At 42.0% G+C, this 22,415-nt stretch overlaps 1 protein-coding gene across 11 annotated transcripts in view; it reads right to left on the bottom strand.

Annotated features, from left to right (window-relative positions):
- Positions 1-22,415, bottom strand: part of TENM4 (teneurin transmembrane protein 4) — an 840,211-nt gene that overhangs the window by 60,613 nt on the left and 757,183 nt on the right. For 8 of the 11 annotated variants that reach the window (XM_042456125.1, XM_042456124.1, XM_042456133.1 and 5 more), the window contains 6 exons: positions 21,994-22,261; positions 20,338-20,481; positions 18,689-18,938; positions 13,465-13,485; positions 5,916-6,148; positions 3,083-3,237 (listed from right to left, as the gene is read on the bottom strand). In XM_042456125.1, coding sequence (XP_042312059.1) covers positions 3,083-3,237; positions 5,916-6,148; positions 13,465-13,485; positions 18,689-18,938; positions 20,338-20,481; positions 21,994-22,261 — 1,071 coding nt within the window. The remainder of the gene's footprint in view (positions 1-3,082; positions 3,238-5,915; positions 6,149-13,464; positions 13,486-18,688; positions 18,939-20,337; positions 20,482-21,993; positions 22,262-22,415) is intronic. The other 3 variants (XM_042456128.1, XM_042456126.1, XM_042456135.1) reach the window with 1 other exon arrangement.

Genomic DNA, 22,415 nt, shown 5'->3' on the forward strand with positions numbered 1-22,415 from the left:
CAAAATGTGGACTCTAGGCAGCACCAGTTATGTCTACCTAATCCTATGAAATGCATGTGTTAAAATAAGTTTTTGTTTTTTAAAAAAAGATTCTGAATAGCAAGACTTTTAAAAGCCCAGCATGATAGCAGTCACGACCCATTTGCAATCTGACACTATTCAAGATTCTTCATCTTCCTGCTGTTGATAATTGGGCCAGCACTGACTTCAGCTACTGTTTCCAAGATATTAATTTGAACTAGTCCTCCAAAATGCACTGTGTCAAATGTATAAAGCCTTCTGCACCAATAGAAAGTAAAAAAATTAGTTGCAATGGGGAAATGAATCGTACAAGTATTTTGAGCTTTGACTGCATTGTAACGTATGCTTGCTCTTACTGTCAGACATACAGTATATATCAGGGATAAAAACTGTCTCCTGCAATTTTGTCCAAGCCACTGGCTGAGCTTCAGTTAGAGGCATCTGAACTTCTGAAGGAGATCCCCAATGACACACTGCTGACAAACGTGTGGTTTCAATAAAGGTGAGATCATAGTTTGGCCAAGGAGAAAACCCTCATGGAGCCTCTATAGATGAGGAAAAAAGTATCTGAAAGTCTGAGGTTTCGCTCTTGCACAAACTGATTTTATTTTGGAGAGCCACATGATGTTTTCTTTTATTTTGAAGTATTTCCTGGGAACTCCTGGCACTACTAAGGACTTATCATCCCTACTTCCTAGGTCAGTTTAAATTAACCTAGTATTTTCTAAAATGAAATGTACTTCTACTTCGCTGTCTCTTTGTATTACTCCAGGACTACCTAAAATGGCTGATTCCTGTAAACACAGCTATGCTTCCCAGGGCACAAATTTAACAGAGATCAAGTAAGGGCAAGAATGTTTTGCAAGAAAACAAAATGATCCTAATGTTTGTTGTTAATTGCCATCAAGTCCGCTTTGACTCATGGTGACCCTATGAATGAGAGACCTCAAAGGCTGCATCCACACTGCAAAAATAATCCAGGTTGCTATTTTAACTGCCATGATTCAATATGATGGAATTCTGTGAATTGTTGTTTGTTGTGGCATCAGAGGTCTCTGACAGAGAAGGTTAAATGTCTTACAAAACTAGAATTCCCAGAATTCCACAGCACTGAGCCATGGCAGTTAAAGAGGTGTCAATCTGGATTATTTCTACAGGCGGATGCAGCCCAAGTCATCTTATCTTCAATGGTGCTGCTCAGGTCTTGCCAACTCAGGGTTGTAGCTTCCTTGACTGAGTCTATACATCAGTGGTCTCTTTCTTTTCCTACTGCCTTCTACCTTACCAAGCATTACTGTCATTTCTACTAGTGAGTCATGTCTTCTCCTAATGTTTCTCAGTCTCCTAATGTTTAACTGGGGTAATCTTTTTCAAGCACTTTAGCACTTTGACTGTAACTCCTGAGTAATAATAATAAAGAAGGCACAGTGGAAATTGGTGAACATAAATTTTTGAAATGTTCCATGAGTTTCGATGTGCCATGCGATCAGCGATCAGTGGAAAAGGGAGAGGGAAGGACATGGGGTATGCGTGAGAGAGAAACCTGAGGTATTTCAAGAAAGAGTTTGGATGCTTACCTGGGAATATGCAGATAAAAACGAAACAAAAACATAAAATCATCCCCCAATGGGGTCATGCACAGGGTACATATGCAAAATTCTGTGACATAACCAACCAAAAATATTTATGTTTCCTATATAGTAGCAGTACAGGGTGATTTAAAAGGAATGGTGCAAAACAGAATAAGAACAGCTTTACTTTTGCACAATTCCTTTTGAATCACCTGGTGTGTGCGCCTGCCTTCAAATTGCCTGTTGGAGACCCCATGAATTTCGTAGGGTTTTCTTAGGGAAGAATCCCAAGGCTGGTTTAGGCAGTTCCTTCCTCTGAAATACAATCTATAGCACATGGTATTCATTGGCAGTCTCCCATCCAAGAACTAACCTTGCTTAGCTGACCTTGCTTAGCTTCCAAGATCAGACAGGATCTGGTGCCTTTATGCATGTATTTTATTTATACCCTCCCTTTCTCTCAATATAGGACCCATGGCAATATATCTTAAAACAAAATACAAAATTGTTAAAACAGTGGATAATACCACGATTTAAGAAACAGTAAGCAATTGTATTAAAATTTTAATTTTAAACAATTAAAACATAGCAATAAAGCATGTTGTGGCAACAGCCTCCCTAGCTTTAGTATAGCAGTGCATTGGCAATAATGACACATATTTTCTCCCAAAAGGCATCTGCAGGATAACCTTGGGGTCATTCAGATGTCTTTTATTTTAGCCGAACAATGCAAATGACCTCACTCAGACATTCTGGGTTTGTTATTCATACTATGGAACCACATCTATACTCATCTTTGGAGTTCGGTTGCTCACACATGTCACCCTCGAAAAAACATGGGACTTGATGATGTGAATGCATTTGAAACATGTTTAAGGTATGCAGAGTTTAATCCTGAATCATCCTGGGTCTATTCACATCTCTTTTTCACATTGTCAATGATGCAAATCTTAAAAAAAACAACACCTCAGTATCGATTATCCCAGGTTAAGTGGGGTTTTTTTGGCAGGAATAATCATCCTGGATTATTTTCACTGTCTGAATAGGGCCCTAGTTCTACAGACTCTGCTAGCAGTGCTGAATGTGTTGAGGATGCTGGTTGAGTTGGAAAATAACCTGACCCCCTGCCCCTTTTCAAAAGACACTGAAGGTATGAATGTCTGGAATTCCACTGGACTTTCTTTCAACATTGATTTCACCAAGCCAGCCAGATATGAAGGGGGCCACTAGTTGACATATTCCAAACCTAGAGGAGCTATGGTAAATTTTGTGAATGAAATGGGTCCTGAACTGCAGCAATGTCACAGGACATTCAGAAATATTGTAACTACTGAGTGGGAATGTGCAGACATAGAATGCTTACTGACAGCATAGCTCATTGGGGGGGGGGGAAGTGTTTGAAAGGGAAGATAATGGGCTAAAATTATCAAAAGAGATGGGGAAATTTCACCATAAGAAGTATGAAAACTGTTTTGTGAAAGACTGAGTACCTGAGAGATATCCATGACTGAGTCACAACTCAGAGGCCTGGCAGATGTCAGGTCATTGGAACCCAGCACAGTTGAGATGATCCCATTCTGGTCAATGCGCCGGATCATAGTGCCATCCACGAAATAAATGAACCCAAATTTGTCCACTGTGATGCCTGCAAGGAGGAAACAAACCCAGAGTAGATAACCAAGCAAAAGGGACTTGGTTGCATTGCTGTCTGGTGATTAAAAGACAAATGCAGGTTGAGTCTCTCTTATCCAAAATACTTGGGACCAGAGGTGTTTGGGATTTTTTTGGATTTTGGAGTATCTGTATTTACATCTATGTACATCTTAGAGTTGGGACCCAAGACTAAACATGAAATTTGTTTCGGTTACAAATGCACCTTATACACACAGCCCAAAGGTAATTTTTTACACTATTTTAAATAATTTTGTGCATGAAACAATGTTTGTATACACTGAACTATCAGATATCTCAGCCACCCATGACAAAAGTTTTGTTATTTGGAATATTTCAGATTTAGGAATCTAGATAAAAGAGACTCAACCTGTATTTACTTTAAGGCTGGAAACCTACCGCAGTGCTTCTCACAGAAGTGACCATTTAAGATAGCTTCTCAGACTATATGGAAAGCATTGTTGGAAAAAATGCAGCCTACTAGACATTTTGGAACAGAAGCTCTCATCATCCCTCACCATTGCCTATGCTGGCTAAAGCTCCTGGGAACTGCTACTCAACATCCTCTGGAGGCTTGTGCAAATCCTTCTAATGAAGATGACTCAACAGATCCATTCCAGACATGCTGTTAGCAGTTCTTGGCCTGCCTGAACCAGAGCTTGGAAAAGTTACAATTATGGACTAGGAAAGTGGCTGAGGGATTTTGGAAACTGTATTCCAGAAAAACAACTTTTACAAGCTCTGTTCTCACATAAAAAGTGGGAATGAGATATCGTTGGCTTCAGTTTTTTAGTAACTGCCCTTTGGCAATATGCCATCAGCAGTCATACCTCTTCCCTATCACAGTTATGGCTGCCCATCTGCTTACTCTGCTTCTTCTGGGCCACAATTCACACAGCTACCCAGAGGGCATATAAATCTACACTCTGCACATGCTCACCTGCTCTGAAAGGGCAGGTGAAAAAGCAACAGTAGCAGCAAGAAAGACAAGGTTTGGCAGAGGTTTTCCTCCCAAGTGTTGTCATTATTCCAAATCCTGGGTATTCTTTTGGGTGGGTACATTTTTGCAATCAAAAAGGGAGGTTATTGTGCATGTATGTCTGCAGGTGTCTTTTCTCCTTGGCTGGGCTTCAATGCCAGACCTAAAATTAACCAGGAGTCAGAGATAAAATCTGGGAAGGGGGAGAGGAAGAGAATGGAGAGGAAAGTAACAGGGAAGGTTCACCTCCCAGTTTTATGCATGACTGGTATGTGTGTATGTGCCTTCAAGTCGCCTGCTGATTTATGGCAACCCCATGAAATTCATAGGGTTTTCTTATGCAAGGAATATCCAGAGATGGTTTTGTCAGGAGTGCTCATCAGAACTGGAAAGATCTATTACCTTGATAAGCACAGTTGTGAGTCCTTATCAATAAGTGCACATAACACTATGTAGATGTCACGCACATGATTTAAGTTCTGAAATGAGCACTGGATGAATAATGAGCCACATGCAACATCATGAAACACTGCACATATGAGCCCAACATGTACTTCTTTCCATAGAACCTGAGCTCTTGAGTTGGCTGAATGAATAAGTTCTTGACTTTTCCCTTTTATTTCATTCTGTCACAATCAATAAAAACACTAACGGAACAGACTAGGCTCTAACAAAATGAATTCAGCCCTGGGTTCTCATAAGACATAGCCTCCTGTTTTAAAATAAAGGCTATACTTTGTGTTTTAATTTTTCAGTACCGCAGTGTGAGCTGCGACAGTCAGGAGTTCTCCATTTTCTCACCTCTTGCTTGCTCACAGGAGAAGAACATTAATGAGAAGACAAAAACTGGAAAGTGATAGTGCTTTAATTTAGTGGCAATGTGAAATCTCATTAGAGCTTTTTGGGATTCTGCAGTTCTCTGGGTGAAATAAGCCAGAAGAATTGCTCTCAGGCAGAGAGCATTGTGACATGGTCTGTGTGACAGATCAACATATTTCCCTTAGCACAACAGTTTCACAATCAGTTATTTGGAGTCTTTGCTTTCAGTAGGAGCAAAATAAGTTCCTGACCAACAGCAGATGGTTTGAAAGGGATGGTACCTCACTAGCATGTTCCCTCCCAACATTTCACATTTGAGTTACCAGCACAAATTTCAGTGGATGTTGCCCAGACCAAGGCTGCTGCCACACTGCAGAATTAATGCAGTCTGACACTGCTTTATCAGTCATGGTTCCATCCTATGGAATCCTGGGATTTGTAGTTTGTTGTGGCACCAGAGCTCTCAGACAAAGAAAATGAAATAGCTCACAAATCTACAAATCCCAGAATTTATTAGCATTGAGCCATGGCAGTCAATATGGTCTCAAACTGCATTAATTTTGCAGGGTGGCAGCAGCTCAAGAGATCAGTTAAAGGTATTTACCTGCTAGTGGAAAGACAGCAGGGAGGAGGCCAACCATACTTCCCAAAGAAAGGAGTTGCATAATTTGGGAGCAGCCCCAAGAAGGCTCTCTCCTGTCCTCACTAGGTATGCCTGTGATAGTGGTGGAACTGAGTGAAAGCTTTGGGCCAAAGATCTTAGAGCTTGGGCTGGCTCATACAGGGAGATATGTTTTTTGAAACAGTATGGACCCAAGCTGTGTAGGACTTTAAAGATCAAAAGCCGCACTTACCCCTGGGACTTGTGAGTGTTGCCTCCGTTGCTTTTCCTCCATCTCCACAGTGAGTGTCATCAAATGGAAGGCACTGGTCCCCAGTCCCAGCCACCACCTCCGAGTTCTTCACCACATCCTTCACCACAATGGTTGACTTGATTTTAAAGACGCGGCGGCTGCTAGTATCTGAGAGGTAGATGGATCCGGCAATGGGGTCTGTTGTCAAGTAGTACTTGTGAGCGGGGCTGTGGCTGCGAAAATGAACAAGATAGAGACATCAGAAGTGGGTATAGGAATCGTCTTGTGAATGTATAGCATGTTGAAGTTGTCAAGCTAGCAAAAAGGAACTTAGGACCTTATCACATGGGGGGAAATTGGGGGTTTAAACATATCCTGTGAAAATGACCGCGATTAAGATTTTCACACACATTACAATTAATGCATCCTCATCTAGGGAATAACCAGCAACAAATCATTCATGGGATCTGAAGAAAAAGAGTGAAGTAGATTCACCTGTTCCTTCACTCCTGGTTATGATGTATGTTTTCTAAATGTTTTAGATGTTTTAGCTATTTTACTGAATTAATAATAATGTCAGTGTTTTATTGATTGTTATTTTATATCTGTATGGTGTTAATTTGTTGATGTAATCCCGCCTTGATCTGCAGGGAGAGGTGGGAAAATACAAATAATATAAAAAAATTATTATAAGCTGCCAGGATGGAAATGAGGACAGCTTGTAGCAGAAAGAGTGACCAGCTGAAGCAGGAATGGGGAAAGGGGGACTGACCCACTTTTGGAACCACTGTAGCCCCCTGCCAGTCCTCCAAATTCCCCAAACTTCTACCCTATTTGTTTTCTTTGGGGAGCAGATTTAGCACAAGTATTCCCAAACTGAACAAAAATATTTTCCAAAATGCACAAAAGCCACCAACCTTTCCACAACCTCCCAGAACCTTTTACAACCTCCAAATAGCTCAATTTTCATTAGCTTCTTTTTCAAAATGTCAACAGGCCCAATTGAACACCCCCCAAATGCACAAATACACTCCAGCCATTGACATTACTTCTAGTCCCCATTTTGAGAGGGACTCTGAAGAAAAACTCAGAATTTTTTGGACTTTTGGGTGATGCCCAGAGGGGAGTTGGGGTGGGAATTGGCCCTGGTTCCTATGCAGTTGCCCACCTGGAGAGTCTACTCCCAGCAAATGCTGCACCTAACTTTAAGCCAATGTCTAGGGCTGGATGGATATCTAGATGTACCATCATGGCCACCATAAACCATCCCAAGCACAGAGGTAGAACTGAGGAGAATAAAGAAGGAGGAACCATGTATGCTGCTTTGAATTCACTGGAGGAAAGGCAGGATATAAATGGAATGAATGAACAAATTAACCTAAAAAACCCAATCCTCCAAACACTGATCATAGACAAGAAAGAAGCAGCATTGTGTGTTGTCCGTACACTTTGAAAATCCCTGGGTTCTGGGGTTCGTCCAACACAATGGCTTCACTTTTCAAAGTACAGTTCAGCTCCTCAACATTAGGAGAAACTTCCTGACAGTAAGGGCTGTTTGACAGTGGAACACACTCCCTCGGAGTGTAGTGGAGTCTCCTTCCCTGGAGGTCTTTAAACAGAGGATGGCCATCTGTCGGGGATGCGTTCAGAGTTCCTGCATGGCAGGGAGTTGGACTGGATGGCCCTTGTGGTCTCTTCCAACTCTACAATTCTATGATTCCCCTCCTGCAACACAGTTTGAGCATCCCTTCTGTCCCACACTGCTCATCCCTCTCTCTAATTGGAGCTGGTGTCATGCATATTGCCAGAAATAGTAATTTTATGAGGTCTCATATAATTATCACTCTTCTTTCAATTACTCCACATTTCCCAATGCTGGAAATATGAAAATGCATATTGTTCTTTATTTGAATTAATGCTTACTTAATGGTGTAGAGGGTGGGAGCTGGGACAAAGGGTTAGGAAAAAGGCATTTCTGACTTATCCCAGACTATCCCCTGTGATTTACCCTATTAAAGTTTGAGCAGATTCCATCTGCACAAAATGACACTGAGTCTTGCTAAATAAAATACTTTGACCTTCAGCGACTCAAGCCTGGCAGGTTGGGCTCCATCTGTATTCCTTCCCAATGACAGCTAAACTGGCAGGGTGTTATTTCATTTGCGTGCCCGTCACTCAACCTGAGCAAGTGGCATCCACTTTGGTGGTGGTGGGTGTGGGGGAAAGTGCCCTGTGGGAATCCTCCATCCATTTTTATCAGGCCCCAGGGTTTGCTGCTGTCTTCGGTGAGGCTAGGCTGAATGTCAGTCAGCTGCTGAGCTGCTCATAATCACCAGAGGTGGGCTGGGGAGTCATTAATAACCATAGGCTGACATTCCCCAGTACCTTGTTTGCCTTAGGATGTTCAAAGCACTTTTAACTCAGCCGCTCTTCAACAGGGTAACAGTTGCAAAACTGGAGAAGGCACCTGGAACTTTAATGTTGCTTGTGGCACCACCAGGTAAGAAGCTCCACCTGCTAAAATTCCCTCTTCTACGCCACCGTAAAAGGGACAGCAGTCCTCTTCATTGTCTTAATAAATAGGTGTTTATATATATGCATATATATGTACTTTTATAATTTTTAACACAATTATTATTTTAAAAAGTCAGTGGAACACACTCCCTCTGTGGGTGGTGGAGTCTCTTTCTTTGGAGGTTTTGAAACAGAGGCTGGATGGCCATCTGTCAGGGATACTTTGTGTATTCTGCATGGCAGAATGGGGTTGGTGGCCCTTGAGGTCTCTTTCCTCTCTATGGTTTTATGATTCTCTATACAGTTGGGCCTTCTAGATTCTCTAGGGCTAGGGGCACAGGACCCTCATAAATGTGGAAAAACTGCAAATAAAAAAACACATTGGCGGGGTACAGACCGCCGCTTTGCGGCGGTCTGCCGCCGCCAGCAGTAGGTCCGCGGGGGAGCCGGAGCCTTCACACGGCCCGACTCCTGCGCGGACCGAAAAAGAAGCTCCAAAATGGAGCTTCTTTTTAAGTCGCGTTTGCGACGTAGCGAGGCGCCAGGGGCGCGCTCGCTACGTCACAACGCCCGCGACGCGTACGGACGCTCAGCGTCCGATACGTAAAGATGGCGGCGCCCGTATGAACAGGGCACCGCCATCTTGTACGTATTCAATACGTACTAGGGTTAGGGGGGTGCGGAAGCACCGCCCCTTCCTAACCCTAGTACGTATTGATGACGTACTATTTGGCGGTCTGTAAACCGCCATTATTTTTTAAACCTAAAAGAACATTAATGTAGGAATCTTTAGGTCCTCCAGCGCAACTCTATCATCCATTTTCACCAGACGCTGACTACAGAATTGTGCTAGAGGAGCTACAAATACCTAGAGAAGTGTTCTCTCTATGAATCTCTAGGTTCTCCAGCATAGTCATATTGGAGGACCTAGAGATCCCTAGAGAGAACGTATTCATGTCATAAGGTCCATAGCCATATTAGTTTGAAATATCAGTATGCAAAGGGATCTTGTAGCACTTTTGAGACTAAATGTGCGAGAGAAGTTGTAGCAGGAGTTTTCGTAGACTTGATCTATGAGTCTATAGCGTATTTGAGGATGTAGACTGATGTCTATGAAAGCTCATGCTGCCAATTTCTTTCTTTCAGTTAGTCTCAAAGGTGCTGCAAGATCTTTCTACGTACTTCTTTTGCACAGTTAGTCTTAAAGGTGTAAGAGCCCTTTGCATACTGATATCCACTTTCACTTAGGGATGAAAATAATTTTCAAAAATTGATGAAAAATGATTGAAAGATGTGTTTTGCTAGTGTCAGTAAACTCTGAGAATCCTGGCCTAATGAGAATCTTCTATACAAAGGATGGAATCTACTTGGGCACTTACAAATATGTAACCAACCATCATTATGCAGCCACATTTTGACACGTGGCCTGGTCCATCCCAATCCTCACTTACTAAGAAGCAGCTGCTGTGATTGATGGGGATATGTTCCCCTGATGCTTGGGAAGCAGTTGACTGATGTTCTAACTCTTTCCCAAAAGCAATCTCTTTTACGACAGGCAGAAGTGGGGTCCCTGCCAAAATGCCATGTTGCACCAGAGATTTCTTGTGTGGAATGGTAGTGGAAACCTAGAGTTACTCATTCATGGATGTTTGGTAATCATGATCCCTACATATGTCCTACATCAGGGGATACATTGGGACCATAAAAGTTTCACAGTTCCCACTTACTGGGCAGCAGCTGCTGCAATCGATGGGGATCTGTTTCCCTGCCGCTTGGAAAGCAGGTAATTGATGTTACATAGTGCTAATGGCCCAAGAGGGTTCTGGCCAAGATATATGCATGGGGACAATTGCATAAAAAGAGCACTTTCTGCACAGCAGGCAGCATTAGCAGAAAAGGGTGGTTTCTGTGCGGAAAAAAAAGCCACATGTGATTTTTTCACAATTAAGTCCTGTACTGCAAATACATTTTGAAAGCTGTGCAGTTTTAGGAGACTTCTTAGCAGCAGGAATAACTAAAATTACTTGCTGCTTCTAGCGAGAAAGAAATTAGCAAAGAAATACATCTCTAACTCCCAGTAGGAAAAAGATGGTGGTAAGAAAAGGTCACATATTTACAAATCTTACATTTGCTATCTTGAAAAGTGTGTTTTCATCTCAAAATGGCCAACTAGTGGCCCATGGACAAGAACTGGCTCCTGAGACAATTTTATCTTTCCTTGCTCTAAGTCAAGCTGTTGTTTAAAATATGCAGTAGCTTGGCCCAAAAGAAAATGGCATATAAAAGGTGGAGTTCAGTGATCCCCTTTCTAAAGACACAAAGCATCCTTCTTTGCAGTAGTATTTGACTCAATGGAGGCTTCAGCTGATGGAGGAGGAGACAGGACAGTTTTTGCTGTTTTTTCTTCCTTTCTCCCCAACCCACTTGCATCACTTTTCATACTGTTTTGGATATTCTCCAGCCTTTTGGAGCATACTCTCCAACATTTTACAGATGGAAACTGCGACATGTGTTGCCCAGCTACATCACAATGTGGCCAGGCAACAAGCAAGCAAAGATTACTAAGTAGATTCTACTATTTTAAGCAGGAAAACCCTGGAATTTATATATTGAGTTTAGGAAGGGCAAGTGTAGTGAGGTGGATATAGGTGAGGAGAGAGCTAGAAGGGCTAATGGGGACCAGGTGGAGAGTGAAGGGGAAGTGAGAAGGGAGGAGGGGCAAGAGGCGGAGCGAGAAGGAGGGCAGGAGGAGGAGCAAGGGACAGCCTCAGAGGAGATAAGACGAGAGGGGCAGAGAAGCGCGGGGAGACGTGGAAGAGGAGACTGGGAAGTGGTGGCCGCGAAAGGGACAGAAATAGTAAAGAGGAGCCCACAGCGGCATGGGGCTCCGGCCCCTCTGCAGAGGCGTTCGGGTGGTCGAGGACAGGGGCCGCACGAGGAGGTAGTATTGCGAAATCCCCAGGAGGAAGGGGACTTTACTTACCAGGACCCGGAAGGGTGGAAACAACCAAGTAAGGGAAGCCTGGAAGGACAGTGGTGGGACTATAAGGGAGAGAAGTGGGAAGCAGGGCTGGTTCCGCGGGAGTGGGAGAAGGCTGAGGTGGAACCCTTGGAGAAACATTCGGGTGGAAGACGGATTCGCCCCGGAGAAAGCGGACCCAGCTCTCAATAGAGACTCCAGCCCTGAAGAAGTCTATCTTTAAGATAGGCAAGGGTTTGGGACTGTGACTTTGGGTTGTTGTGGGACTGTTCTGGTGAAGGGGAATTTATATTAAAGTTTCTGTTATAGCTGCAAGAGTAGTGTAAGTTTGAGGACTACTGTGTGTTCAAGACACGTGCTTCTTCCCAACATGCAACCAGCCCCACCCACAGCAAGACTTAGGTATCTCTGCTGAGATACCTGAGTGCAAACTACTTTTGCACCTTGATTTCAGTTTGCAGCAACTGAAGAAAATCAATGATGAAGGGGGAAAGTGGGAGGAAGAGAGGGAAACTGGGACATTTTAAAAGCAGTTGAGAATGGGACAGCAGGATAGTTAACTTAATCAGGATAGTTGGAGAGAATGCTGTAGATTTTGAGGGAGTGCAGGAAACACCGGAGAAAATGTGAGTAGATGAATGCCCTTCCCACCCTCTTTAATATTCATTGTGTATTAAGTGTTGACTAACCAAGTTGCTCAGCAGGAACTGTATGCAAAGGGAACTTTGCATACTAATTTTCCAGACTAACACAGCTATATCTTTGAATTCTAGTAAGGACTAAGAAAGGTTGACGTGGGCTTCTAGGCACTGAATCCTACTGACTAGTGCTGCTGGTCTACAATTTTTTCCTCACACTGTTGTCTAAACACCTCCCCCCCCCCCAATAGCTTCATTCAAAGTAAAAACTTGCATCCCTAGGACATTTTTTCCCATACTCTTGTAGGGTGACCTCACCAGCGGATAGGACAAAATGACTTGGATTGAAAGTATAGTGCAATGTTGATGTTACAGTGAGACCTTGGTATCCATTAGTATTTTATTCCAGCCCCCCCCCTCCCAATGGATAATAAAGTGCATGGATGCTCAAGCCCCATTAAATAAAATGGCATAATGAAATGGTGTCCCTTATATAAAATAGCAAAATCAAGGTTTACTTTTTGGAATTTATCTTTTTGGGATATTTTCAAGCTGTGGATGGATGAATCCACAGATAAAGAATTTGTGGATATGGAGGGTCAACTGTACCTCTTAGTGTTACTTCCTGTTCTCTTTGAGCAGGTGGAATTGACTGGGCAAGATAGTAGAGAACGATCTTGGTAGATGCCCCATATTTACAAACCATCCCAATTGTCAGGGGCAGTCTCAACTAATCCTTCAACTACCTTTAAAATGTTCCTGTTTCTCTCTCCTCCCACTTTCCCTCTTTGTCCTTGGCTTGTTTCAGTTGCTGCTTTTTTGCTCCTTGGCACTTTACTGGTTGCCCTATGTAGTAAAATTATGGCAGTCTCATTCTGAATACAGAAGTCGTGAAACTGCTCAATTCTATTTCCTGCAGACACAAATCCATTTATGTAGATGTACATCCCACAATAAATTCCAGCCAATGTGTTTGAGGCATTTCTAAATAGGACAAAATGAGCACACAAGTGTCACAAAGAATCACATTCCTCCCTTCCCAACCTAAGTAACACAAAATTCTGTATGCTGAGAAACTGAAATTTTCCTTTCCAATGAAAATGCTTCATTAAGGGAAGACATCCAGATCTCCTGTGACAACTTAAATTAATGCAACAAAATGCCACCAAAGTGCAGGAAGCATTCCACAAGGACAAGTCCTTAATTAAAACCACCTCCATTTGATAGGTTACATGGGAAAGGCTTGTTTTCTCTGTAATTTTTGCAGGGCACCTAGTGATTTTAGGTACTTTTTAAATAATCGAAGAAAAATATTAATCATCTACAAATGGCCCAAGAGACAAGACATTTTTTTAAAAGAGAGAGCATGCAGTAAAGACAAGGAAAAAGAGTGAAAATTCTCTGTTTGTTGGCTTACCTATGTCTGAAATCTTTATTTCTGACAGAAGAACAGGAGCGCAGAAGGAAGACAAAAAGAAAGGTGGAGGAAGAGAAGAAAGAGAGAAGGGGAGGGAGAGAGAGGGTTAGTGGGTGAACTCCAAGTATTATTAGAAGACTGAACACTTGACAGTAACAACCACACTCAACAAGGCAATAATAAATAAAGATGTAGCAAGACTGACACTGATACATTTCATAACGGAGATTACTTGTCAGTAAGCTGACTTGTACGTTGCTACCCATCACCGAGAAAGTAATTGCTTGGCAGCTTTTAGTTACCTGTGAAGTGGGGCAGAGCATAGCAACCATGGGGTATGATGCTCTGTTTATTTCTGTATCTTTTGGATGATATGTATTTCCACCCACCATGTATATGTGGAGGTGGAAAGCCAATTTAAGTTTAAACTGCAGTGAGGAAATCATGCAGTTAAACAACACTTTATCTGCCATGGCTCAATGCTATGAAATTATAGGATTTGTAGTTTTGTGAGATATTTCACGTTCTTTGTCAGAGAGTTCTGGTGCCGCTTGCTGTTGTTGTTGTTGTTAACTGCCTTCGAGTTGATTCCGACTCATGGTGACCCTGTGGATGAGCTATCTCCAAAACTCCCCATCTTTCCCAACAAACTACAAATCCCTTAACTCCATAGCATTGAACTATTGTAGTTAAAGTACCGGTAGTGTCAAACTGCATTCTTAGAATTCAGCCCAGCTTTTGCTTTCTGTATTAGCTTTATAGGTGCCATTTCTCAGTTCCAGCTCTCTTGCCTTCTTATTGATTCTGGTGGTCTGGGCAACCCTCCTTAGCTATGAGTTTCTGCTGAGATTTGGACAGGCAATCCCATTCTTTTCGGCTTCCTTCATTAAACTGATAATTCACTCCCATTCTGAAGGTGTGTGTGTGTGTGTATTTTCCCATGTCTCTATGTAAATTATCATTCTGCTTCTCCTTCCCTTTCCAACTCCTTTTGAAATGAGCATTTTCCTCCTTTCTCCAAAGCTGCACCTTCTGCCCCGGAATGTGACTCTTCAATTATTTTTAGCTTGCCACCTTCCCTTCCACTTTAAGTAAAGAGACCTGCTTCTTCCTTTCTCGTAGGATTGAGAACACTTGTGAAAGGTCTTCTTCTGGCAGGTCCTCACATCTCATTTAATCCCATCCCCATCTTCAAAAACCCCAACACCTATCTGACCTCATTGTGATCGTCTCCTTCTAGAGTTGTTAGGTTTTGGAAAAATCAATTCAGGACAACCCTCTCTCTTGAGACACCAACATTAGACTGGCTGGTACATGTGGTTCTTGTGTACTTTCAAGGCATTTCTGATTTATGGTGACTCAAGGGTGAACCTATCTTGGAGTCTCTTCTAACTCTATGATTCTATGACTTATGTGTGTGTATGTGCATTCATGTCACCTGTTGATGTATGACGACCCCACGGATTTCATATGATTTTCTTAGGCAAGGAAAAGGTGTTTTTTTCCAGTTCTTTCCTCTGAAATATAGCTGATAGCACCCAGTATTCCTTGGCTAACTAGGACAGATCCTACTTAGCTTTCAAGATCAGACAGGATCTGATTCCTTAAAGGTATTCAGGCCTGACTTAAGGAGCTGGATATGTTTAGCTATGGGTAAAGAAGACAGAGAAGTGAAATGAGTGCTATCTTTAAACATCTGAAGGGATGCCATATAGAAGATGGAATAAATTTGTTTGCACAGAGAGGTCGGATGGCCATCTTTTAGGAATGCTTCATGTTTTTGATGCTTTAAGGTTTTAATACAGAAAGCCTTTTTAATGAGATAGGGGGTGCTTATCGTTTTAAACTGTACTGTTTTTAATGGCTTTTTAAAAGGTTTGCATTTATTCTTTTAAGTAGTGATTTGAAGTGTTTTAATATTGTGACTAGTTTAATTCTATTTCAATGTTTACTTTTTGCAAGTTTTTAACTGTACTGTCACCCTGAGTCCCAATTCTGAGAGGAAGTCAGGATACAAATAAATGATGATGATGATGATGATGATAATGATGATGTATTCCTGTATGGGCAGGTGGGGATTGAACTAGTTGACCCTTGTGGAGCCCTCCAGCTCTTTAGATTCTATGATTTGATGTGGTTTCCTGGGTTCAACCATGCCCCAACAGACTATATATGTGGCACTGATTCAGAATGGCCTGCTTCCTTTATGTTAGGAGCCAGAAATGGGATAAGAAGAGGGGAAGAGAAGGGGCAAAACAGGCTGGATGAGATCTGTGGTGGGAACTGGCATGAAAATTTGAATAAAACAAAAACTGTTTGTACCACTAGTCAGTGAGCTTCTGTTTTATAGAAAGGTAATTTTGCAGCTGCAGAGTTACGTGGTGTGTCGTTTGATGTTTTACTGTGCAAGACTCACAAAGTGGTCACAGGAGAGAGCCAAACCAATGTTTTAGGCTGCTTTCAAGATTCCTGAACAAAAGTTACAAACCTTTCCCTGCTGCAATCTTTTTTTTCCCCTTTCTGAAACCCCATTTTACAGCTACCATTTCCCCTTCTGGAACACAACCCCCCCATGAGTTCCAATAAAGAAACCACACTGAATGGCATTCATCTCCAAGGGAAAGTACTTCGAAAAGGCCCAGATAAAAGCCGTCTGTGCCCCTAAAGCCACTGTTTCCCTGGGTGGCTGTTAGCCAAGGCCAGCCAGGCAAACAGCCTGTGGGTCTTTTTATCATTTCTTGATCCTTGGAAGTTAAGCATAAAAGCAACAGAAATGGCTGAGGCTGTTTTCACACTGGAGTGACTTTATAGCTTCTTTGTTGGCAGAACTATGGTTGCTCTTTTTGGACTCTAGGATAGGGTATCTCTTTCTGTGTGTGTTCCTTATTTTGACTGAGATAATTGACCCATCCAGGCTACTATTGTCTACTTTGAGTGGCAGGATTGTCCAGATTCACAACTGGAGAGCCCTACTCAGTTTTGCCATCCTTTAATGTGAAGATGCCAGAGGTTGAACGCAAATCCTTTTGCCAGTAAAGGGTACACTATTTTGCACTGAGCAATGGCGCCTCCCTGACCTAATCTAATTCATTTTAGCAAATCATTAGCAATAAGGAATAGCCTGCTGTGGTGTATATTGTGGGTGTGGGTGTATTGTATGCCTTCAAGTTGTTTCTGACTTATGGCGACCGTAAGGCAACCCTATCATAGGGTTTTCTTGGCAAGGTTTGTTTAGCGGAGGTTTGCCACTGCCGACCCCTGAGTCTGAGAGCATGTAACTTGACCAAGGTCACCGAGTTGGTTTCATGGCCAAGCAGGAATCGAACCCTGGTTTCCAGATTCGTTGCCCAATGCTCAAACCAGAACACCACACTGGCTCTCTTTATTGTAGAAAATGTGTTTTTTTTAATCTATTCCTTGTACTGTTAGTACTGCCTGTGCATTTGTCCAAAAAATTACAATCCTACAGTGTTATACCATTTTCCTAGAGCGGAAGTTTGCAATGTCTTCCACTTTAGCTCTATTCTACAGGGAGTTGGTAGGACAGCTTGGAAGAAGGCAACTTCAGGAAGAGTTTGGAGATATAAATCACTGTGTCCTAGTTATGAATGACCCACTAATGCCCTGAATATCCTCTATATATCGTCATTAGTCCAAGATTAGATCTTTCCCCAGGCTTGCCTGTTAATTTTCAACACTCCTGGAAGACAAACTGCAAAGGAGATATTTTACTTGTTAGATCCAAGCCTTCATCTCACTATATTTCAGGGGAAGACCAAGTGTGATTCTATGATCACATGAGAACCCCAGGTTGTTTTTATAGTCCTCGATCTTGCTAGACTCCCTGAATTGTTCTGTCTCTGGCTGGAAAAAAAAATCATTTTCTGGAAGCTTCTAGGAGCAGCAGCTCACCATTTAAACATGGACTTCCCACACTGTTTAATACCAGCAAATACCTGCTTTTTGGAACAGAAAGAAAATGTCTGTCCAGTTCTGGTTTTGTTCCACCTGGCTGGCATTTTGGGCAGTGCACATGACTTTTGGATGGTCTGAAGACTGAAAAAACATGCTAAGGGCATTGAATTTGCCCTGCCAATTTTTTTTGGGGGGGGGTGTTACTCATCTTGGGAGATAAAGGTTTTGGAGCTTGTAATGGTCACTGTGCATGATTAGCCTTCAGAGAACTGGGGCCCGTTCACACTATACGATTACAGTGCTATGATTCCACTTTAACAGCTATGGTTCCATCCTATGGAATCTTGGTATCTGTAGTTTGGTGGGGCACTAGAGTTCTATGGCTGAAAAGTCTAAACACCTCTTCCTAAACTGCCAACCCCAGGAATCCATAGGATGTTGCCATGGCAGCTGAAGTGTAACACCAGCACTGTAATTGTCTATTTATTATTTATTTTATTAAAATATTTATAGCCTGTGTTATTTCCGAAGATCTCAAGACAGCTTATAATAAAAGCAATTCAGAACAATAAGAACAATGATTTGAGAAAATATTAAAAATATGTTAAGTGGTTTATCAATTAAAACACCAGACAATTTAAAACTGCTTAAAATTTTAAATACAAGTTGAGTGTCCCTTATCTGGAATTCTGAAATATTTCAAAAACCAGAACTATTTTCATGGGTGGCTGAGATAACGACATCTTTACTTTGTGATGGTTCAGTGCACACAAACTTTGCTTCATGCAAAAAATATTTAAAATATTATATAATATTGCCCTCTCAGAATATCCATATAAAGTGTATATGGAACATAAATGAATTTCATGTTTAGACTTGTCCATATCCACGATTTCTCATTATGTACATATATGACATACAAATATTGCAAATGAAAACATAAAAATAAAAAGATGAAAATCTGAAATCCAAAACACCTTAGATCGAAAGCATTTCAGAGAAGGGAAACTCAACCTGTAGTGCAATCATAGCACATGCATAGTCTGGGTAAAATCAGTGCCAAAATGATACCATTGTTGGTGCCAATTGGGCCCCAAAGGGAGGGCATTGCACAACTGCTGGTGCCACCTATGTCTCTCCTATGTCTTCCGACAGGTATCTCTCCTGCTGATAGGGCACAGAGGAGAGCCCTTCCAAATCTTAGATCTTGGGGCAGATATATATACAGAGTGGTGCTCCCTCAGGTATTGAGAGCCAATACATGTGTAGTTTAAATGGGTTCCAGATTTCACTGGGCAGCCTGGCATACCTTAACTCCAGTATGTTGGTGACGTTTCCAGATGGAAAGATTCTTCTGATGTAGTTGAAATCTCCGACATAAAGGCTTCCATCCGATCCACAGGTCAAGGCAACAGGAGCCAGGAGCTTGTTCCCATCAGCTAGGCCATTACAACTAGGGCAAGAGATGCTTCTCCTCCTTCCGTTTCCCATGATGCTCCCTATGACTGGAGGCTGCTGAGAAATGAACTGGTTTTCCCCATTTCCTTTATGCAAGATGCCTGGAATGCAAGAAAAGGAGAATAAATAAAAATGGGACCAGCTTTTAGTTCAGCAGGTGGGCAACTTTCTGCTTCCCACAACCTCCCAGGGCCATAAACTGCCCAAAAACCTTCCCCCTCAAACAAGCAAGCAAGCAAACAAACAAACAAACAGGAAGCGGCTGGAAATTCTTGCTTAGAAAAATGGGTATTTGGGGATGTGAAGAGAGAGGCTGGGCAACAGTGGTTAGAACCAATCAACCATAGCCTTTGAAATACTGTTAAGGAGTACTATGGGGGAAAGGCTGGAGAAACACAGACTTTCAGTGTTAAGTTGCAGCAGTGTGTCTGCATTAAACAATACAATGAAAGCCGATGCTGGGAAAGAATGGGAACCTACTCTGATCCTGCTGTAGCTGTGTGTGTGCCTGCGTCCAGCAGCTGTCTCCAGAATCCTTTACTGAGCATCAGTGTATAGCAAAGCACAGAGAAAATAGGGAAGCAGATAAGCTTGCATCACAAGCCACTTCTCAGAACAGCAACGTCATTGAGGGGTGGGTGCAGGGTGTATGGGCCACACTGGGTTACATCCCAGAAGAGGGGTAACACCTGGTTGGGCCCTTCAGTGCAGGAGAGCCAAACACGGCCCTTTCCAGCTGTTCCATCCCCAGGCTTCCTTCCAGGGGAGAAAGCCTGGGGATGGAGGAGCAGGAGGGGCGAATGCACACTATTCCTGCACTGGGTGACACCATAGTTAATGACGCCACTGCCTTGGGATATTAAGTGTAGATCTCTACTTTTGATCCTGAAAACATTTTGGTAGAAACTTTCAAGTGGTTTCTGGAAGGTTCAGAACATCTGTTGCTTATTTGTAAGAGGCTTATCTTGATCTTGTTGTTTCATTTCACATGTGTGTTTGTTGATTTCAGATAAGAAAATATGCTGAAACATGTTAAACTGCTCTTCTGTTTTGTGGTACAGGGACTTCTCTCTAATCTATCCATGTTATTTTGGTTTCTGGTACTAAATTTTCTGCTAAAGTAGTAATGCCCAGGAACATACCTACCTTGTCAACTGAGGTCTACCTGTACCTCCTAAGGCATTCAAAGATGGCTAGATTAAGGATAAGCTCTGCCAAAAATAAATGCCCATGGTAGATTTTGAGTGGGTGTTTTTTCTCCGGCTCCGTAGATTCACATTTTAAAAAAAATGTTGGCACAATATGTAGGTTACAATAAATAATTTGTTAGCAATCTATGTGCATGTGTGTGTGTTCCCTTCCCATTTTGGTTGAATTATTAATGGTGAAAATGCTCCTACGCATTGTGTAACTGTGTCAGACTCATTTTGTTATTTTTTTTATTTCTGCTGTTACAAACCAGGGGAAAGGGGAAGAAGCCATTACTTAAAGCTGACATACCACTCTGGATGTTCAGTGCATGGTGCTTGTCCAAAGACCACCCTCCCAGTTTGGACCCATCGATTTCGTAACCTTGGAGCACTGCTGTCCGCTTCTCCCACAGGATCAAGTCAGGACACGATTCGTATTCATAGCCAACTGAAACTGGGAACAAGAACAAGAGAAAAGAAAACCGCAACTTAATCATCTGAGAAGTGCATACTCAGCACACAGCGGGGACTTATAATTGGGTGCCTGGGTTGGGCAGAAGGGCATTTCTGCAGGCTAGAACCAATTCTTATTTAAAACCCTCTCACGTCCGTACAGAGCTTTCCTCTTTAAAGGCTACTGTGCATTTAAAAAAAGGTCAGTGCAGTAATAGGTGTTGAACAAATGTGCTAATTATTTAAAAATTGCTGGATCAGGGACATGTTTATTAGGCCAGGAACAGTCAAGGTCTTCCACTTTACATTTTGCCCCCTTATGCTATTTTTTCCTCTGCTCAGAGATGTCCACCAAATCAGAATAAAAACAGGAAGATCAAATTTGGGGATGTAGTACTTCACTAGTTTTGTTCTTTCAGAAAGGAACAAGAATTTTAGTAATTTTCTTCCTGCTGTGTGAAAATCTATGAAAACGGTTCAGTTTTCAAAGATTCTTCACAGTTCAGGACTTTTTCTGCACAAAATTTCCATGTAGCTTTTTTTGCGCAACAAACCAGATGTTCTGTGCAGAAAATGTGATTTACTGTGTGAAAAAGTGCTACGTTTATCCCTAACTATAGTATTTTCTGTATAGGAAACAGCATTTTCTGTGCAGAAAATAATATTTTCCCTCACAAATGTTATTTTCTACATAGAAAATACTGTTTCCTGCACAGAGAAAGCTGTTCTCTGAAAAAACAAACTCATCCCCTGAAAAAGAAAACCCACATGAAAATTTTGCACAGAAAAAAAAAAATATCCTGAACTGTGAAGATTTTCATGAACTTAAGTTTCTTCCTGATAGGGCTTCCTGACAATTGAGAAACATGTTTTTGAACAATTATTGAATATTTTTGACTATTCTGTCCTTCCCTAATCAAAATGCTCAGAGATTCACCATTTGAATAGAACTGAATTGGATTAGTAATAGGATAATCTACATTGCCCTTTCAGAATGGCAAGCCATGAGTTACTGGTTCAGCAGTGTGTAGGGAAATGTTCCTTCATTAATTTCGCAGGGTCTGGAGGTTGACATTTACCCAGATCAACAAAAAGCAGAACCAGTTTTGGAAGAGGCAGGTGTTGTATTGCTCCTTGCTCTGTCCATGGTGATGGTCTCAGTGAGAAATATCTAGTGACAGTTGAAAATACAGGTTGGGCCTCCCTTATCCAAAATGTCTGGGGCCAGGATTGTTCTGGATTTTGGAATTTATTTATTTATTTAAGAACACAAAAAAGGCCTCCTCAGCCTGGCTGTGGTCCATTAGCTACTCAAAGTGGTAGTCCCTGGACCAGTGTCAGTCCACAAGCCATTGACTGTTGATCCATGGCAAGTTTCCAGTAAAGAAAGAAACAACTGTAGCCAATGGACACAAATACGGTGCTATTTCCTGGCACACTGGGAAAATGTAGCTGATCCTCGACATCTGACAGATTGAGAAGCACTGTTTTAGACACTCAGGGGACATCTTACCAAAGACTTCAGACAATCCATACACTTTCTGATTGTAGACGTCAGTCTTGTCCCACACGAAGTAGTAAGAGAGGTCTGGAGCTGCAGCAAACCATTTCCTGAAAAGGCGTCCCTCAACTGCTACCATGAGGTGGACTTTCATCAGGTTGAATGGTATGGTAGGATGGGTCAGGCTGATCCTCAACACTGATCTATAGCCAGATGTCCGGCTGCTCAGGTAACTCAACTTGATTTTACTGCCTGAAATTTTTATCTCTTCTTGCAGTGCCTGCAAAATATAGCCACCATCACAGAGAAAGAAGCGTAATTAAACTACATGCAAACCAGGCTACGTAACACCAGGAGAATTACTATTTATGAGTTGCTGCCATTTTAAATTTAAAAATAATAATAATGGCATTAATAAATTCCATTTTTATAAA

This window comes from Sceloporus undulatus, chromosome 3 (assembly GCF_019175285.1).
Source record: "Sceloporus undulatus isolate JIND9_A2432 ecotype Alabama chromosome 3, SceUnd_v1.1, whole genome shotgun sequence".
In the NCBI taxonomy this organism is placed as follows: domain Eukaryota; kingdom Metazoa; phylum Chordata; class Lepidosauria; order Squamata; family Phrynosomatidae; genus Sceloporus; species Sceloporus undulatus.